Source organism: Crinia signifera, chromosome 19 (assembly GCF_055691185.1).
Source record: "Crinia signifera chromosome 19, ASM5569118v1, whole genome shotgun sequence".
NCBI lineage: Eukaryota > Metazoa > Chordata > Amphibia > Anura > Myobatrachidae > Crinia > Crinia signifera.
Genome location: NC_139226.1, coordinates 133,982,284 through 134,003,569, shown reverse-complemented (window position 1 = coordinate 134,003,569; position 21,286 = coordinate 133,982,284). Strand labels below are relative to the sequence as shown.

Here is a 21,286-nt window from a genome sequence, read left to right as displayed (position 1 = left end):
TGGGCTTCCTTCCTTCCCCCAAGCTCTCCCTGCTTGCATTGACAGTGACACTGCACACGGCGGAGGGGACGGACAGGCCTGGGCCAGCTGTTTTAGCAAGGCACTGCTAAAAGTGCAGGGCGTGATTTGCCCTTTAAAAATAGGACAGGGCACTGCTAAAACAGCCTAGCGGGAACACTATGTCTAGTGTCTGTGTGTCTCGGAAACACTGCCATCTGTTGGCAGCGGGTGAAATTACATCTTTCTCTCTCACACATGCACAAACACAGAGGCAATCACACATTAGCAGACTAGCTTTCGAAGCATTTGCTTCAAACGGGCTTACTAGTATATGTATAACTCAGTAGTAAAATACTTTTAATAAGAGTAGTCTTATGAACCGTGATTTAGCTGTGTGTATTTGTGTGTGTGTGATGGATGTTTACATTGCGGGAGTGCACATCATAATTCTGGCATGGGATTTGGGCTTTCCTTGCTAAGTAAAGTGATGTGATCTTGGCTTGTCAGGGAACAGTCGAGTCTGTTACTTGGTTATTGTCTTAATAGCGCTGTGACCACAGACTGAGTGCTGGCACAGGTGAGCTTGGAGGGACATTGATAAATCAGGCCGTCTGTTAGTTTATAATATCACAGTTAAACTTGTTGCACACTTAGCCGAGAGCTACAGCTTATCGTGTTTAGTTACTTTTTAGGTTGCTTTCTTGTTGTTTTGCCATATGCCAATTCTAAAATCATTGTGCTGCCTATGATACAAGCATGTGTGGGCTTGATTGCTTACCGGGAGGATTAAGACCTGCATCCCGTTTCCTAAATTACAAACTACAGAATACTTGTAAGACTTGGCAGAGTTTGCGGTGGCTCTGATTCTACTGTAAAACGTGGCAGCAATGCGCAGATTAAACAGCAGTAGCTGCATAGAAATGCAATTGGTGTCCACAGAACACTTCATTTAAGGCAAGTTTTTATTTATTGGTGTGAAGTGCACTTTATATTTGATGTGATCGGAAATGTTTTCTAGGCGACCGATGAATGCTTTGTAACATATGGTAATTTCCATGTCTGATCAGTGTACTCTGACAGTCCAGACTCATCCTGATAGTGACTGTTCTTGTTTGTCCCCTCCGCTGGGGTTTCCAGTGGTCATCTGTAACAAAGAAGATTGTTTTTTTTAATGTTTGATTAAACTATATGGTTGCTATTTATTTGCATTAATTTAGCCTTTATAATGATTCTAATTTAGCAGAGGGGTACACTTCAGAAAAACTACTTACAGTATATTAGTGATGATCACAGAATGATAAAATAGTAACCAGGTATGATGCAGTCATACAGAAACCCTTATGTCATTTAATCTACAAGTTTTGGGGTTTTGTACATGATTGACTTAAGCCGGATTCACAATCTAAAATGATCTGTCCAAACTATTTGGTTGGAACGAAAATCTGGTAATGTATGGTGCAAATGAAATTCTCAGACTGTAAAAATAGACGTTCAAACAAATTGGTTAACTTCATTTGATTTGAACAATTTATCCGAACATTTATTATTATTATATATATTTAAATGAATTCCATATAAACACTAGTGCAGAAGTGTTTCTCCATTCCCTTTCCCCACAATAACGGCATGGACTGCAGGGGACCTGGTGATGTCACGGAACGAGGTCTGTAACCGTCTCGTTTGACCAGCGGCACCACCGATATAGATAACTTTATTGGCGCTGTCATTAGTTTGCTAGTGTGTACGGGGATTTATAGTGTGTAGCCAGCATAAGAATGTCATTTTCCTGTTTGTATATCTTGGACATGTATCGGTGTGCTGTTTGGGAGCATTTTTCCCTGGAGCGGTGACGTGCTTGGGAACAACCCCCCTGGAGGGATACTCTGTTTCAGAGGATTTCCCCCTCAAAGCAGTGTGCTGTTTGGGAATGTGACTTTGGTCATGGCAAAAACATGATGCACTGCATGCTGGGACAACTTCAGTGTAAGCATAAAGCTGTCCAGAATTTGTTAGCAACATGTAAAAGCATCCAGTATTTACCCTGCATGCAAAATAAATAAATGTATGCCTGGTTTGATCCAGTTGCAAAGTTACTATCTTTATTTCTTTGTGCCCAACGCAGAAATACCCCCAATGTGCATTAACCCCTTCCCGCCGCAGCCTGTTTTTGCCTTCCTGACAGAGCCCTTTTTTTCAAATCTGACAGGTATCACTTAAGTGGGGATAACTTTTTTTTGCTTTTACTTATCCCAGTGATTTTGAGATTGTTTTCTCGTGACACATTGTACTTCAAGTTAGTGGTAAATTTGGGTCGATACAGTCTGTGTTTTTTTGTGAAAAATACCAAAATGTCGTAAAAAAAATGGAAAATTTTGCAATTTTCAAAATGTTAAATTTTCTGCTTGTGAGACAAATAATCATACCACTCAAAATAGTTATTAACTAACATAGACCATATGTCTACTTTATGTTGCCATCATTATTTCAACCTCCTTTTAATTTTTTTGGACACTAGGAGGCTTAAAATATGAATAGCAAATTCTCAAATTTTCAAGAAAATTTCAAACACTGATTTTTTTAGGGACCAGTTCAGTTCTGATGTGACTTTGAGGGACTTGGATGTGAGACACCCCCATAAATGATGCCATTTCAAAAACTGCACCCCTCACAGTATTCAAAACAGCATTTTGGAAGTTTGTTAACCCTTTAGGTGTTTCACAGGAATTAAAACAAAGTGTAGGTGAAGTTTCAAAATTTCATTTTTTTTGCAGATTTGCAATTTTAATACATTTTTCTAAGGAACACAGTAGATTTTACTAGAGAAATGTGACTAAAAATTGATTCCCCCAATTCTTTTGTTTTCATAAATATCCTATATGTGGCCCTAGTGTGCACGTTGACCAAACCACAGGCTTCATAATAGAAGGAGCACCTACTTGATTTTGGAGCCTCCTTTTTATGAGATTATTTTTTAGGCACCATAAGATGCTAAAAGTTAGGAACCCCCCCACAAGTGACCCCATTTTGCAAACTACACCCCTCAGGGAATTCATCTAGGGGTATAATGTACATTTCAAACCCCCAGGGGTTTCACCAATTGTGGTACAACTGGGCAGTGAAAATGAAAAATTACAATTTTTTACACAAAAATGCAGTTCTGGCTCAAAATTTTTCATTTTCACAAGGAATGAAGGAGACAAAGCACCCCAAAATCTGTGCCCCAATTTCTCCCGAGTACGGCAATGCCTCACATGTGACCAAAAAATACCATTTGGGTGCATGGCAGGACTCAGAAGGGAAGGAGTGATTTTTGGATTTTGCAGCTCAGATTCTGGTGGAATTTTGGTGGGTGCTATGTCGCATTAGCAAGACCCCCAAAGCACCAATACAGTGGAACCCCCCCACAAGTGACCCCATTTTGCAAACTACACCCCTCAGGGAATTCATCTAGGGGTATAGTGTACATTTCAAACCCCCAGGGGTTTCACCAATTTTGATACAACTGGGCTGTGCAAATGAAAAATTACATTTTTGTACACAAAAATGCAGTTCTGGCTCAAAATTTTTCATTTTCATAAGGTATGAAGGAGAAAAAGCACCCCAAAATCTGTGCCCCAATTTCTCCCGAGTACGGCAATGCCTCACATGTGACCAAAAAATACCAGTTGGGTGCATGGCAGGACTCAGAAGGGAAGGAGTGATTTTTGGATTTTGCGGCTCAGATTCTGGTGGAATGAATGGTGGGTGCTATGTGGCATTAGCAAGACCCCCGAAGCACGGTGAAATGATGAACCTAATAATCCATAGATGTGTGGTATATTTTAAAACACTCCTTTATACATAGGCCGGGTTTGTCGGGGCAAGTGTCACACTGGAAAATAGTTTGCTTTCTTATTCCCTTTTTATAGCAAACTTTGCACCTTTTTTGTGTCCTGCCCTTTTTTCCAGTGGAGGGGATTTCATCAGGAAAATGCTGCCCTGGTACAATACGGGGGCCAGTACTAGAAGTACTGGGGCCCTCTGCCTGCTGGTTCCCAAATATTAGGCTCTTTATGACTTCCTCTTGAAAGTGCATAAATGTCCCCCTCTGGCTGGTAGAACGGAATAGCACGTAAGCGTTATACAGTGCCATCTGGATGATATACACGGCCAGCTTCTTGTACCAGATTTTTGTTTTCCGCAGGGCGCTGTACGGCTTCAGTACCTGATCTGAAAGATCCACTCCGCCCATGTACTTATTGTAATCCAGGATACAATTAGGTTTTGAGGTGTGGGTACTGGTACCTCGTACAGGGACGGAGGTGGTACTGTCTCCGTGAATTGTTGTCAGTATAAGGACATCCCTCTTGTCCTTATATTTGACCAACAACATATTTTCGGTGGATTGTGCCCTGCTTTCACCCCTTCTCATTACTTGGGCAATGTGCGTTTTTGGGAGGCCTCTTTGGTTCTTGCGCACAGTACCGCAAGCTGCTGTACCTCTTGAACCAAGGGCCTTAAACAGGGGGATGCTAGTGTAAAAGTTATCCACATAGAGGTGATAACCTTTATCCAGGAAGGGGTGCACTAAATCCCAGACAATTTTTCCACTTACACCTACGAAGGAGGGGGGGCATTCTGGCGGTTCAATTCTTGAATCCTTCCCTTCATATACCCTAAACCTGTGAGTGTACCCTGAGGTGCTTTCACACAGCTTATATATTTTTATGCCATACCTTGCCCTCTTATTGGGAAGGTACTGGCGGAATTTAACCCTTCCTTTAAAATGTATAAGGGACTCGTCTATGCAAATGAATTTATCTGGGATGTACATCTCTTCAAATTTGGCACTGAAATGATCAATGACCGGCCTGACTTTGAATAGCCGGTCAAAGGTGGGATCATCTCTGGGTGGGCACTGTGCATTATCGTTGTAATGCAAAAATTTAAGGATTAACACAAAACGAGTCCGGGTCATGGCCATACGGTAAAGTGGGGTGCTGTACAGAACATCTGTACTCCAATATTGCCTAATTTCTGGCTTTTTTACTATGCCCATATGAAACACCAGACCCCAAAACGTCATCATCTCTACTGCATCTACAGGGGTCCACCTAGCAAATGATGACGTGGGGTTTTGAGCAATAAACTGCTGGGCATATAAATTAGTTTGGTCCACCATTAAATTTATAAAATCATCAGAGAAAAATAATTTGAAAAAGTCAATTTCTCTGAGACCTGTGGAATCAAATTGGATTCCTGGGATGGCCAAAAACTCAGGAACCTGGGGCTCAAAATTGTCTGGTGGTGGGGTCCATACGAGATCAATTATTGGGGGGGGGGTCTCAGCTGCTCTACGGGGGCGTCTTTGAGGGGTCCCTCATCACTAGAGGAGGAAGAGGAGCTTAAGATGAATCCTTCAAATTCCCCGCTTGCCTCACTGGCTGTGTCAGAGTCAGAGGCAAGCATGGCATATGCCTCCTCCGCTGAATACATTCTTCTGGATGACTGGGATGACATTTGGGATGCCATTTTTATTTTTGTGTTTCTGGTAGTGAAATGTTTCAACACGTGTATAGTGTAGGGGGGGTACAAACTTTATTTCAATCCGGGGGGGTATGTAGTGTGTAGTGTGTATGTAGTGCAAAAAAAAAAAAAAACAGGTCCTGCGCCAAAAATTGAGCACAGATGTTGGTCAGTAACGTCCGTCACTGAACAGCGCTCAAAGGCAACAGGAATTTGATCAAAAAAAAAAAAAAATAGATCAACCCTGTGCCGAAAAAGCTGATCAGTGATGTACGTCACTGATCAGCGCACAGTGGCCACAGGACACCCACAAAATCACAGTGTGTGTAAAAAAAAAAATTTAAAAAAAGACCCCACAGCACCCTCAAAAAAAAAAAAAAAAGGTGATCACTGATGCGACTGATTACGTGAGGGGCAGCAGGTGCACAACCTTTGGTGCAACTGGCAGCAACTGACAGGTATATATAAAAAAAAAAAACCCTGCACCCCCAAAAAGTTGCTTATCAGCACAGATATACTGATCAGCACAAAAGGGGGGGTAGCAGACACAAAATATAGCACTCACTATCACTCTCTGTCACTATCTCTCACTATCTATCACTATCTATCACTCTATGACACTGCAGCAGCAGCACTGACAGTTATATATATAAAAAAAACCCTGCACCCCCAAAAAGGGGGGATAGCAGACACAAAATATAGAACTCTCTATCACTCTGTCACTATCTCTCTCTATCTCTCTCTATCTCTCACTATCTATCACTATCTATCACTCTATGACACTGCAGCAGCAGCACTGACAGTTATATATATAAAAAAAAAACCTGCACCCCCAAAAAGGGGGGGTAGCAGACACAAAATATAGCACTCTCTATCACTCTCTGTCACTATCTCTCTCTATCTCTCTATCTCTCACTATCTATCACTATCTATCACTCTATGACACTGCAGCAGCAGCAGCAGCACTGACAGTTATATATATTAAAAAAAAAACAATCGTCCAGGTCACCTCTTCTCGAGCAGGTCCCTAACACTATGGGGGTCACCACCTGGGACGGAGGGAACCCCGAAACATGATGCAGCTAAGGATAATTTTTAAACCGTTAACCTTTGTAAAAATGCTGTATACATGAATTTATCTCTGAATTACACTATCGGCACATTTCAGTGGGCAGTAACTAAAGCTGTTCATCTGTCCTCCCATCATGCTTTGCAACCTCAGCTGTATGAGTCGTATGTGTCTCATTGACCATGTTAGTGTCAACTCTTTCCCAGCTCCCCATCTATAGTAATTACTAGTGGGCGGCTTTTAACGTATATTCTGTGTTTGCCAACAGCGCTCTTTCTGAGTATTTTTTGTTGTACAGCCATAAAAAGATTAGTATTATTAGCAAGATAGCAGTGTTAATCGCTGTGCTGTTCACAAACCAGAATTCATTTGAAGCTTGTATGGTAGGTTGTGGTTGGTTTCCTCTGTATTATACAATACAAACAAGACAGTGATATATAACCAGATGCAACAGGAAATTAATGGGCTCAACGCTATAGAAACATAGCTATAATGTATATAGAAACATTCTATAATGTAGAAACATAGAATTTGACGGCAGATAAGAACCACTTGGCCCATCTAGTCTTTCCCTTTTTTAAACATGTTACCTCGAACCATATTTGATCCTTATTTTTTTTTAAGAATATCAATATGCCTAATATGACACCCCTGCCTGGGGTGTCACTGTCTGCTGTAGTGCTTCTAGCACAGTGTGGGCTGTATATCAACACTGATATGCAAACCAGACCTGTGCTAGAAACAACACAGCAGACAGTGCCACCCCAGGCAGGGAAGAGGAACTGCATGCGTTTTCAAAGATAGCGGGTGCTAGAATGAACACTATATATAGTGTTAATATTCTATAACCCCCTTCTGTCTAACCCTCCCCTTTAGAATGTAAGCTCTCACGGGCAGGGCCCTCCTCTCCTCATGTGCCTTTTTTAGAATAAATTAATATCTGCCACCCTGATGATTGCTTCAGTGTCCTGTCCCCTGATGTAACTATCCATATTAACCATGTACTTGTCCTAAACTGTCTTGTACTGTAATTCGTTATCGGTTTTCGGTCATTTGTGTATTGTTAGGCACCGCAGAACCTTTGTGGCGCCATATAAATAAACGATAATAATAACAATAATAACCCTGAATCTTCCAAAACCGATGCAGTTCCTCTTCACTGCCTGGGGTGTTGCTCTGTACTGTGTGCTTCTAGCACAGGTCTGATTGGCACATCAGTGCTGAAATACAGACCACTGTGCTAGAAGCATCACAGAAGAGTGTGACACCCCAGGCAGGGAAGATGAATGGAATTTGAAACGTGCGTCCTTTGTTCCTCACATTCTTAGCAGGTTTTCCCTGCCCCCTAGCTCTTCTTCTTTGGCTTTATAATGTTATCCACTGTCTAATATATATATATTTGTGTTAAATACTATAACCATTTTTTCCCTTCCCTTTTAGGGTGCGAAGCATAGTTTATAAAGCACTCATCAAAGGGTGATACCATGGGAGCCGCTGGAGAACGAATAAACCTGAACTGAGCGGTGCCTCCCGGGAGCTGTGAATTTACAGATGAAACACATAGCCACGTTGTGACTATCAAGATGCCGTCTGGTAACTCACAAGCCCCAGAGGACTCTAAAGCCCTCTTATCTCCGGATAAGCTGAAGGGGAAAACACCATTTCATGCTGCAACTCTGTTCCCCCATCGAGCGGAGAAGATTGTAATCACACGCAGTGATAGCGTTCCGGAGGAGAATGTGCTGCAGATCACCATCACCGAGACCACGATTATCGAGTCAGACCGAGGAGTTTGCAACTCTCGAGCGCTCACCTACCTCTCACTGTGGTTTTTCTTCAGCTTCTGTACTCTATTTCTCAATAAATATATCCTCACCTTGCTGGAGGGGGAGCCGAGCATGTTGGGTAAGGTTTATCAGAATTCTCTCTCTAAGAAACATCGGGGGAAATTTATACTAAGATGGGAATTTACTGGAAGGGTTTGCTATAAGCAAAATGGGTACTCGGCGCTTGCTAATGATGAGGGATAATAAAGGAGGACGTGGATCGCTCCCCACGTAGCGGGCCCGGTGCCTCGCTATGCTCGGCACACTCATTTATTTTCCCTCTATGGGTGTCGTGGACACCCACAGAGGGACAAAGTGCCGGCATTGCGGCGGTCAGGATTTTGACCGCCGGGAAACTGACTGCATCCCATGATAATCTTGTATGGAAGTTTTAATGAATATGAAAAATGCACCCAGATTTATTTACAGATTAGATAATTGTGCGCAGTCATTATGTGTCGTTTGTACCACTATACAGTACTTTTCAGGTTTTTTTGTTAATTCTAAAATATAGGCAATAGGACACTCCTTTTACTAACATGGTCATTTTCCAAAATAAAGCTGTAATGCCGGAGATCGCTATTAACACATGTCCTGACAACTCGGGGCTGGGATGGCTAATGGGGTGCCAGATGGGATCCCGACCAGCATTTACCCGACGTCGGGATCCCGACTGTCAAAACACCGACAGCCGGGTTCCCGACACCCACCGGCTATTTTCCCTCATGGGGATCCACGACCCCCATAGAGGGAGAATAGAATAGGTGGCGAGCGCAGCGAGCCACCGTGCCCGCAGCATGGAGAGTACAGCGAGCCCGCAAGGGGCTTTGTTGTGCTCACCATGCTGTCCGGCCAGTCGGGATCCCGATATCGGGCTAATGACGCCAAAATCCCGGCACTTTCTCCCCCCGTGGGTGTCCACGACACCCATAGAGGGAGAATAAATTAGTGTGCCGAGCGTAGCAATGCACCGGGCCCGCAGGGGGGGGGGGGGGGGGGGCGATCCACGCCCTCCCCTTGTTGGGATTTCGGCGGTCGGGATTCCGGCATCGGGATTTTGAATGCCGGGATTCCAACCACCAGGATTTAGAACCAATCTCATTCTGATTTGTGTCTCATGGCTGTACATGAAAAGAAGTGGAGATGTTTGTTAAAGATCCCATCCTACAGTGTAATGTAATTACTCTGACTTTCAACTTGGGAAGGAATGCTGAACACTCAGACCAACATAACCAGATAAACCGGAAGGGGTTGCTGTTCTAGAAATGAGCTCTTTTTGTCTGTGATGTTAAAAGTACATTAACATACAGTAGGGGCAATGTTAATAGTGCCAAGAAGGAGGTCCCAGAGCTTATTTGTCAACGCCATGCACTTAGTCAGGAGATGCCTGTTTCTGAGCCTTAAACCAGGATAGTGATTTTTTCACATCAATAATGATTTTATTAAAGAACTATCAAATATATATTTTTAATGGGGAAAGGGTACAGAAATAGAGCGGGTGGGAAAAAAATTATAATGATTAAATACCCCCCATAGTCGCCGACAATATTTGGAACAAGAAGACCAAAATGTATGCAATCTATCCGGAGTTAAATCTAGCCTATGAAGTAACTTTATGTGCACTTCAGAATGACATTTAAAGGCCAATGTCACTCTACACTTGGGCACCAGATTTAGTGGAAGGGTGCCCATACACTAGTAAGATTTATCTGCAGATCTGGCTGGTTGGAACAAAAACATGGTTATGGATGAGTGACAGTTTTCCAGCATTTCCAAGCAAATGGTCAACTGTCATTTGCTCTCATCCATAACCATGTTTTTGTTCCAACCAGACAGATCTGCAGATAAATCTGCGTGTGTATGGCTTTCCGCACGCATCATATAAGGATAGGTCTACATTTATAAAGATCCTTTTAAGGAACTGTATAGGGCATTGTGTAAAAAGATACCTCATTTTTGGAAAGAGGAACGTCTTAAAGGCTGCGAGACAGACCAGCCAAGAGATTTCAAAAGATAACCAAGGCGACGTCAGAGCCAAGAGTCAGTCAATAAGAGGGGGAAACTGCAAAAACCAAATCAGTGGATTGATTGGATTTTTTTTAACCACTTTGCTGCTGAAGGTTTTCTCAGTCCCATTTTATATGTCCGTGCCCGTCACAGTACAAATTGTAATATTATAATAACATGTAAAGGTATTGTAGTGAGGGTAATATTGGGCATCTTGATCACAAGCAATAAAAACTATGGGAACGACTAGATATAAAGACAGGACTCTACTCTTCCAGATGAGAAGTCCCTTATCTTTCTAGGTACAGTTATGGGCGGGCAATGGAGGGAATTAATTTCCCCATTATGTAACTTTCTTTCACAAAAAAGGGGAGAACAACAATGGCACTTTTGTTTGTCTTCCCTGCTGCAGATGAGTTACCATTGGTCATCTGGGCTTGTTGAGAAAAGTAATGGTCTTTTTTTTTTTTTAATATATATATTTTATGTTTACAGCTTTCTCCTTGTGGTCCACAATGTTAAAAAACGTAACTGGTACCTAAATGTTTTTGAAATAATAATTTATTTTAATAATTAATGACTATTTCAAAACAATATTACTATACATCTTAGTAACCATTATGTAGCAAGACCCATGGGGTGTGGTTTTAGACCCCTGTTAACATTACTTCACCCCATACACTATAGAGCAGTTGTAAAAGACCACCTCTATAATATTACGCTCTAGGGGCTCGACTCCCCTGTAATCTCTACCCAAATCTCACCTCTTCCATGTATAAAGGGAGCAGCATAGTGTATTTTACAGGGGACTTGCCCAGTCCACCTGCTGAGCTCAGCACTCAGATGTCTGATGATGACCCCAGCAACGTAGTTCTAAAAGGAATATCAGTCCCCCTCTAAGTAAGACCAAGTTTGGGACCAAAGACATTTGTAGAACGGACACGCAGAACAGATTTCCTTTCTACATTTCAATGGCCAGAGGGGGGAGGCTGTGGCCATATGGGATCCAACCTTGTCAGTAAAATACTAAATAATGGGATCCCATGAGATGTGCCTGTACTAGGTAAGTACTTATGATGAGGTGAAGAGTCCCACTCATCCATGGCAAAGGGATTACTAAACTGGACAATACCCAGTCTGAGGATGCTCGTTCCATGCCATTTCCATCATATTGCTGGAAAATGTGTATATTTTATATTTGACTGTTTTATGAAGTTATTAAATATGAAGTTTCTTATATAGTGCTGTTGTGCTTTATCATTTGGTACAACAGTGACCAAACAAAACTGGGTAATAATAGACAGACACCGAGGTACAGTAGGACGGCCCTGCTTGCAAGCTTACAATGTATGAGGAAATATGCACTATGACCTATGTTCTGTGGTTTTGTTTATCTTGGTAAACCAGATACTAAGCCTTTCCCGCCTTTATTGTGATCAGTGAAATGAGATTATATGTGAACTCAACATTCGCTGACCAGTTTTAGCTCTTAAAATGAAAGTCCGCTTTCTTGTTTCTTGGAGGTGCTGATGGTACACATTGTGGGACACCAGGGAACCTGGAAACTGTGATATTTTAGATTTGTTTATGTACCTCTTCTTTTTTAGGTGCTGTCCAAATGTTGACAACCACTTTTATTGGCTGCATCAAGATGTTCATTCCCTGTTGTCTGTACCAGCACAAAACACGCCTCAGTTACCCTCCAAACTTCATCATGATAATGCTGTTTGTGGGAATCATGAGGTAATCTTTTGGCCACTGTTGGAATTATTGGTGTCATTTCTGTGGGGGGAATTTAATTGGTTTAGAACTCCCACAGCTCCCATCTAAAGTGACTGTTACTATTCAGTTGTTTGTGCTGATGAGGGCAAGTTACGCATTATGGCCCTTATTCTGGTTCACTCGCAAATGCAAATTCCTTCTCAAATGGATAAAACCATGTGCACTGCAGGTGGGCCGATGTAACATGTGCAGAGAGAATTAGATTTGGGTGAGTTATTTTGTTTCTGTGCAGGGTAAATACTGGCTGCTTTATTTTTACACTGCAATATAGATCTCACTTTGAAGTAAAACCCCACCAAATCGAACTCTCTCTGCACATGTTACATCTGCCCCACCTGCAGTGCACATGGTTTTGTCCATTTGAGAATTTGCCTTTGCAAGTGAACCACAATAAGAACCTAGTGTTCCTTCTAGCACCCGCCATATTTGAAAACCCATGCAGTTCCTCTTCCCTGCCTGGGGTGTCACTGTCTGCTGTAGTGCTTCTAGCACAGTGGGGTCTGTATATCAGCACTGATATGCAAACCAGACCTGTGCTAGAAACACCAGAGCAGACAGTGACACCCCAGACAGGGAAGAGGAACTGCATGGGTTTTCAAATATAGCGGGTGCTAGAATGAACACTAAGAACCTATGTCAACTCTCACCATCCCGAGGTGGCGAGCAGAAGTCTGCCCAAAAAGTGGATTGTGGTAGCTCAAATTACACTTTAACTAGATTGAATGTAAATTTGACCGATAATTGAAGATTTTTTGACTGTCTGAAATGTCGGCAGTTATTGACTAAAAAAAGCAATTCAATTCCCCCCTGTAAATAATATTTTAAGTATTTAATCAATTGATCGAATAATATGACATCCTCCTAAGCTTATAAACATGCAGAGCTATTGTTTTTCTGGGTAAAGGTTTGAGATCATGCACCCTATGCCGGCCACACATCAGACCAACTTTCCTCCAACCATCCAACTAGTTGCTTGGATGGGATAAAAATCTGGTACTGGATTGGAGCAAATGTAATATTTTCTTCAGAAATTTGCTCCCAAAATCTGGAAAAGGACAAAAACTGTGGCTCAGACACGGTACTGTAGTTGAACCTGTTTGATTCAAACAATTTGACTGAATGTTTTTGTCCATTTTCCTGGGTTTGTGAGCACATTTCTCATTGTCCTTAGCTCCCATCCAGCACCAGATCTTTATTCCATCCAAGCAACTAGTTGGCTGGTTAGAGGAAAGTTGGTCTGATGTGTGGCCGGCATAGTCTCTAACATATGAAAGCATATGAGACCTCATATTGAGCTTTCACGGTTTTAAGGCCCCCATACACTAGCCGATTTTGGCCAGATCAGTCGGATCTGGGTGAAATCGGACCAAAATCGGCTAGTTTTGATGTCCCCTCAGATCCGATGCGCGGTCCCTTGCGCATCGGATCTGCGTCGGGTGGTCGGACCTGCTGCACGTCCGACCACCCGACTTGGGACCTAGTGGGGCGGCGGTGGAGGGAGCGGGGGACGCTGCGGGACGCTGGGCATGCAGCGGCTGGGGACGCTGCGGGACGCTGGGTACGCAGCGGCTGGGGACGCTGCGGGGGACACAGGCGGCATAGAGCCGGGCAGGGGGAGCCGGGAGCTGTTAGCACTGAATAAAAAAAAAAAGCCCATACAATGAATGGGCGGCCTGTGATTGGCTGAGCGCTCTCTCAGCCAGTCAGCAATTGGCTGAGAGAGCGCTCAGCCAATCACAGGCTGCCCATTCATTGTATAGGCTTTTTTTCTAGCACTGACAGCGCCCGGCTCTATGTGCCGCCTGTGTCTCTATGTGCCGCCTGTGTCCCCCGCAGCGTCCCCAGCCCCCCCCCCTGCTCCCACCAGCAGCCCTGCTCTGAAGCCCCCCCCCCCCCCCCCCCCTGCTCCCCGGGTTTTTTACATGTGATAAATCGAGACGATTTATCACATGTAAAAAATGGCACATCAAGTGCCAATCTAATCAAGCTCCCCCGGGGAGCAGCAGGGGAAGCTCAGGGGGAAGTCAGGGGCGACTTGTCCTAAGGACAAGTCGCCCTAGTGTATGGGGGCCTTTAGATGCGGTGTGAAAGGCGTTAGTGATTCGTTGGCTATGTAATGGAAAACTACAATTCATTAGAAGTACATCGTTGTTTTTTTGTTGTTGTTGTATCAATATGAATGTGAATACAGACTGTCCATTTATTGTGAATTGGTGACACACATAAGCATGCGTTTGTATTTTTTTTTTCTCAGAGAAGGGACTAGAGTTCCTTTGATCATTCATACAGTAACATAGTAATAGGAACGGAACACACAGTACCGATGTCCTTGTGTACGGCAGAGGCCTTGCAGGCCTGTTTCACTAAAATTGTTTGCGTATTTTTCATACTGAAGATTAATGAAAAGGTTGCATATTGCAGAACATATCGAAGATAAATGCTCTTTAAACTGATGATCATTTTGAGTTTTTTACTTTTCCAGGTTTTCCACTGTGGTTCTTGGGTTGGTCAGCTTGAAAAATGTGGCTGTCTCCTTTGCAGAAACTGTTAAAAGCTCAGCACCTATTTTTACAGTCATTATGTCTAGACTTATATTAGGAGAGTACACTGGTGAGTATTCGTTGGCCGTGCCTCCAAGTCCCTCGTCCCTTTTCACCTTGTTTTGTATTGTGAGCTTTTGTACTGTATTCCGTTTGTGTACTGTAATATATGGTTTATGTTAGTTGTGTTTGGACGTCTACTATGGTATATTTTCCTGTAGTGAGAATGAAATTAAGATGGAAGTAAAAAATTTTGAATCGTTACTCCTGAGAATACAGAATATAGAGAGCAGTGCAGTTTAGAAAGTACAGTAGAAACATATGACACAGGGTTGCCGACTTTCAAATGCTCCTCTCCGGGAGAAGACCGGAGAGGAGAGTTTCCTTACCCGTTCAGGGGGCGGGGCTTGAGTGTGACATCATTAAGCCCCACCCCCCATTAGGGAAATAGTCGAAATCACTGATCTCCATGGAGGGGGCGGGGCTAAAATGACACGAGTGACATTTTAGCTCCGCCCCTCCTCTGAGACCCGCGGATTGCGGCATTTATATGCCACGATCGGGGGGCTCAGTGGGGGTCCCCCTGATTCCTGGAGGGTTGCCCACCCTTCCGGGGGGGCCCCGAGGGGGACCCCATTTTCGGGAGACTCCCGGTAATTCTGGGAGGGTCGGCAACCCTGATACGACATCATTTCTTTGTTTCTAGTGATTATCTAGAACATATGGTATTATAAGGGGGTATTCAAGTAAATTTTTTGGCTAGCCCAAAAAATGGCACTAATTGCAGTTTTTTAGGTTGAATTTGTATACAGCTTATTCAATCAAAGTGATGATTTTTCTACTATTCAAAAAGCTACTCGCTGATCCGTGCGTTTTCGGTGAAATTCGCTTGTTATTTTAGTAATTTTCCACGAATGCCAATTCGACAAAGAAAAAGTGAATCTGCGTCGGCGGAAAAAAAAGACTGAAAATTTAGCAAAGTCTCCCATAAATGAATGCTCCGCATGGGAAACGCCCCTTCTATTCGGCTAAACTTAATTGAATACCCCCTAAGACTATTATGTAGATGCTTGGAGGTAAAACAATTATCATATCACTATCTGATTTTCAAGGGGTAGTCCTTTTACTGGGGTATGGGTCATTAGGTCCGACCACTAATGGTCGACATGGGAAATATCGACTTGAATTTTTCACTTTTTTTGTTGTGTCCTTGTCGGCAGAAGTCGACATGGTCACAAAATAAGTGAACTGTTCTATGACAAGTAATCAAACTTTCCTGAGTCGTGTTTTGAAAAAGCAAAAAAAGAAAAACTGTTGGTACTTGTGTAGTTTCACAGCAGCATCTTACGCTGCGCTGTCAGCGTAGCCCAACGGCAGCCTAGCGTACTTAGTATAGTGTCCCCGTCAGGCAGCGTAGCCCAGCAGCAGCCTAGCGTACTTAGTGTAGTGTCCCCATCAGGCAGCGTAGCCCAGCGACAGCCTAGCGTACTTAGTGTAGTGTCCCCGTCAGTCAGCGTAGCCCAGCAGCAGCCTAGCGTACTTAGTGTAGTGTCCCCGTCAGGCAGCGTAGCCCAGCAGCAGCCTAGCGTACTTAGTGTAGTGTCCCCATCAGGCAGCGTAGCCCAGCGACAGCCTAGCGTACTTAGTGTAGTGTCCCCGTCAGTCAGCGTAGCCCAGCAGCAGCCTAGCGTACTTAGTGTAGTGTCCCCGTCAGGCAGCGTAGCCCAGCAGCAGCCTAGCGTACTTAGTGTAGTGTCCCCATCAGGCAGCGTAGCCCAGCGACTGCCTAGCGTACTTAGTGTAGTGTCCCCATCAGGCAGCGTAGCCCAGCGACTGCCTAGCGTACTTAGTGTAGTGTCCCCGTCAGTCAGCGTAGCCCAGCGGCAGCCTAGCGTACTTAGTGTAGTGTCCCCATCAGGCAGCGTAGCCCAACTGCAGCCTAGCGTACTTAGTGTAGTGTCTCCATCAGGCAGCGTAGCCCAGCGGCAGCCTATCGTACTTAGTGTAGTGTCCCCGTCAGGCAGCGTAGCCCAACGGCAGCCTAGCGTACTTAGTGTAGTGTCCCCGTCAGGCAGCGTAGCCCAGCGACAGCCTAGCGTACTTAGTGTAGTGTCCCCGTCAGTCAGCGTAGCCCAGCGGCAGCCTAGCGTACTTAGTGTAGTGTCCCCGTCAGTCAGCGTAGCCCAGCAGCAGCCTAGCGTACTTAGTGTAGTGTAGCCCAGCAGCAGCCTAGCGTACTTAGTGTAGTGTCCCCGTCAGGCAGCGTAGCCCAGCGACAGCCTAGCGTACTTAGTGTAGTGTCCCCGTCAGTCAGCGTAGCCCAGCGGCAGCCTAGCGTACTTAGTGTAGTGTCCCCGTCAGTCAGCGTAGCCCAGCAGCAGCCTAGCGTACTTAGTGTAGTGTCCCCGTCAGGCAGCGTAGCCCAGCAGCAGCCTAGCGTACTTAGTGTAGTGTCCCCATCAGGCAGCGTAGCCCAGCGACTGCCTAGCGTACTTAGTGTAGTGTCCCCATCAGGCAGCGTAGCCCAGCGACTGCCTAGCGTACTTAGTGTAGTGTCCCCGTCAGTCAGCGTAGCCCAGCGGCAGCCTAGCGTACTTAGTGTAGTGTCCCCATCAGGCAGCGTAGCCCAACTGCAGCCTAGCGTACTTAGTGTAGTGTCCCCATCAGGCAGCGTAGCCCAGCGGCAGCCTATCGTACTTAGTGTAGTGTCCCCGTCAGGCAGCGTAGCCCAACGGCAGCCTAGCGTACTTAGTGTAGTGTCCCCGTCAGGCAGCGTAGCCCAGCGACAGCCTAGCGTACTTAGTGTAGTGTCCCCGTCAGTCAGCGTAGCCCAGCAGCAGCCTAGCGTACTTAGTGTAGTGTCCCCGTCAGGCAGCGTAGCCCAGCAGCAGCCTAGCGTACTTAGTGTAGTGTCCCCGTCAGGCAGCGTAGCCCAGCGACAGCCTAGCGTACTTAGTGTAGTGTCCCCGTCAGTCAGCGTAGCCCAGCGGCAGCCTAGCGTACTTAGTGTAGTGTCCCCATCAGGCAGCGTAGCCCAACGGCAGCCTAATGTACTTAGTGTATTGTCCCTGTCAGGCAGCGTAGCCCAGCGGCAGCCTAGCGTACTTAGTGTAGTGTCCCCGTCAGGCAGCGTAGCCCAACTGCAGCCTAGCGTACTTAGTGTAGTGTCCCCGTCAGACAGCGTAGGCCAACAGCAGCCTAGCGTACTTAGTGTAGTGTCCCCGTCAGGCAGCGTAGCCCAGCGGCAGCCTAGCGTACTTAGTCCCCGTCAGGCAGCGTAGCCAATCGTACTTAGTGTAGTGTCCCCATCAGGCAGCGCAGCCCAGCGTACTTAGTGTAGTGTCCCCGTCAGGCAGCGTAGCCCAGCGTACTTAGTGTAGTGTCCCCATCAGGCAGCGTAGCCCAGCGGCAGCCTAGCGTACTTAGTGTAGTGTCCCCGTCAGGCAGCGTAGCCCAGCGGCAGCGTACTTAGTGTAGTGTCCCCATCAGGCAGCGCAGCCCAGCGTACTTAGTGTAGTGTCCCCGTCAGGCAGCGTAGCCCAGCGTACTTAGTGTAGTGTCCCCATCAGGCTGCGTAGCCCAGCGGCAGCCTAGCGTACTTAGTGTAGTGTCCCCGTCAGGCAGCGTAGCCCAGCGGCAGTCTAGCGTACTTAGTGTAGTGTCCCCGTCAGGCAGCGTAGCCCAGCGTACTTAGTGTAGTGTCCCCATCAGGCAGCGTAGCCCAGCGGCAGCCTAGCGTACTTAGTGTAGTGTCCCCATCAGGCAGCGTAGCCCAGCGGCAGCCTAATGTACTTAGTGTAGTGTCCCCGTCAGGCAGCGTAGCCCAGCGACAGCCTAGCATACTTAGTGTAGTGTCCCCGTCAGGCAGCGTAGCCCAGCGACAGCCTAGCGTACTTAGTGTAGTGTCCCCGTCAGTCAGCGTAGCCCAGCGGCAGCCTAGCGTACTTAGTGTAGTGTCCCCATCAGGCAGCGTAGCCCAACGGCAGCCTAGCGTACTTAGTGTAGTGTCCCCATCAGGCAGCGTAGCCTAGCGTAGTTAGTGTAGTGTCCCCATCAGGCAGCGTAGCCCAGCGGCAGTCTAGCGTACTTAGTGTAGTGTCCCCATCAGGCAGCGTAGCCTAGCGTAGTTAGTGTAGTGTCCCCATCAGGCAGCGTAGCCCAGCGGCAGCCTAATGTACTTAGTGTAGTGTCCCCGTCAGGCAGCGTAGCCCAGCGACAGCCTAGCGTACTTAGTGTAGTGTCCCCGTCAGTCAGCGTAGCCCAGCGGCAGCCTAGCGTACTTAGTGTAGTGTCCCCATCAGGCAGCGTAGCCCAACGGCAGCCTAATGTACTTAGTGTATTGTCCCTGTCAGGCAGCGTAGCCCAGCGGCAGCCTAGCGTACTTAGTGTAGTGTCCCCATCAGGCAGCGTAGCCTAGCGTAGTTAGTGTAGTGTCCCCATCAGGCAGCGTAGCCCAGCGGCAGTCTAGCGTACTTAGTGTAGTGTCCCCATCAGGCAGCGTAGCCTAGCGTAGTTAGTGTAGTGTCCCCATCAGGCAGCGTAGCCCAGCGGCAGCCTAATGTACTTAGTGTAGTGTCCCCGTCAGGCAGCGTAGCCCAGCGACAGCCTAGCGTACTTAGTGTAGTGTCCCCGTCAGTCAGCGTAGCCCAGCGGCAGCCTAGCGTACTTAGTGTAGTGTCCCCATCAGGCAGCGTAGCCCAACGGCAGCCTAATGTACTTAGTGTATTGTCCCTGTCAGGCAGCGTAGCCCAGCGGCAGCCTAGCGTACTTAGTGTAGTGTCCCCATCAGGCAGCGTAGCCTAGCGTAGTTAGTGTAGTGTCCCCATCAGGCAGCATAGCCCAGCGGCAGCCTAGCGTACTTAGTGTAGTGTCCCCATCAGGCAGCGTAGTCACTGCACTGCCTCCACGTAGTCGCAGCTCTGTCCCTGGGGTCCCTGGCAAGCCTAGTGAGCGCCTCTCACACAGCGCCATACACCGGCAGATCCCCTGCACTGGCAGAGAGGCAAACATGCGGGCGCTGGCGGAGAGGCGCTCCATCTGCCTGAGACGCACGAGCGTCTCATACGCTTGTGCGTCTCAGTAATTTGTGCGGCAGGCTACGGCAACCCTGGCCGTGTCCGCTTCAGGGTTAGGGGGTTCGGTAGTGCGTCCGTCTGTCTTGTGCACAAAGAGGGGGGGGGGGGGGGGTGCGGTGCGCAAGTTCGTCTCATGCACACTAATGGACGCATTTGCCAGTGCTCCATGTTACATACTGGCAAATGCCTCCATTTCAAACCCCCACTATCCACGTCAGCCCGAAGCGTCCCGAGGTGGTACACGTCCTCCCAACCTGTTCATACCCCCTCCATCCACGTCGGCGTGGAGTTGACTTTATAATAAAAAGTGTGGCGAGCCACCGAGCCTGAAGCAGGGCGAGTGGATGCGTAAAACGAGCCCGAAGCGCTTCGAGTGGATGCGAAATACACGTCAAACAATCCCCTCACGGGGCTCGCTGCGCTCGCAACACTTTATAAAATCAACTCCACGCCGACGTGGATAGTGGGGGTATGAACAGGTCGGGAGGACGCTTACTTGGGCAGCCAATCAGAATCTACTTATTTATTTAGCACCTTCTAGAACAGGCATGTCCAACCTGCGGCCCTCCAGCTGTTGTGAAACTACACATCCCAGCATGCCTTGCCTTAGGTTTAGCATTCCCTAACTGTGGCATGATGGGACTTGTTACACAACAGCTGGAGAGCTGCAGGTTGGACACGCCTGTTCTAGAAGAGAATATATATTATTTGATTGGTTGCCCACAGCAACAGCCCATGGGAAATAGAAATCCCATCTTAGTAAATGTCCCCCATTGTGTGTTATCTTAGAGCAGTGATTTTCAACCTTTTTAACCTTGCGGCGCACTAAATAAGATTTTAAAATTGGCAAGGCACACCATGAGATCCCCACAGGGCAAAATACATTGGCCCCCATATTAAATAAACTAATGGGCTGCATGATGAACAAATACATAGGAAAGTTGGGTCACCTAATGCTCTCTCATATGCAATTTGTATTCAGTAGTCCACACTAGAAGCATGCTGTACTAGCTGTGTACGCGCGAGTACACCTGGAATATACAGCTGTGTATAAGCGTTTATGTAGATGTGAGAGGAAGACTTGCTGATTCTTGCTAATGTCATGTTTCTTAGGAATGATGGTGAACCTGTCCCTGCTGCCAGTGATGTGTGGACTTGCCCTTTGCACTGCAACCGAGCTCAGTTTTAATGTTCTCGGCTTTTCTGCAGCGTTATCCACAAACATCATGGACTGGTAAGTCCGGGAGTTCGTCTGGGTTCTAGAATTGTCATTTTGCATTCAGCATTGAGGTTCAAATTCTGTGTACATAGCCTCTATCCCCCCAAGTACAAATACATATATAAAGGTAGCGAGTATAGCCTTCAACCAGTGCGAATGACAGAAGAAACTAATTGCTTTCCTTAATGCACTCAAACCTACTACCTCCGATTGATTTTGAAGATCCACCCTATCCGTTGTTAGCTCATGAATAGGGGTACAAT

General features: G+C 46.2%; 1 protein-coding gene across 1 annotated transcript in view; it reads left to right on the top strand.

The window, feature by feature from the left end:
• SLC35E2B (solute carrier family 35 member E2B) overlaps window positions 1–21,286 on the top strand; it is a 62,132-nt gene that overhangs the window by 17,717 nt on the left and 23,129 nt on the right. Inside the window, exons 2-5 of the mRNA XM_083163416.1 lie at window positions 8,015–8,479; window positions 12,015–12,150; window positions 14,672–14,799; window positions 20,918–21,038. Of these exons, the coding sequence (XP_083019542.1) occupies window positions 8,158–8,479; window positions 12,015–12,150; window positions 14,672–14,799; window positions 20,918–21,038 (707 nt within the window). The 5' untranslated portion in view covers window positions 8,015–8,157. The remainder of the gene's footprint in view (window positions 1–8,014; window positions 8,480–12,014; window positions 12,151–14,671; window positions 14,800–20,917; window positions 21,039–21,286) is intronic.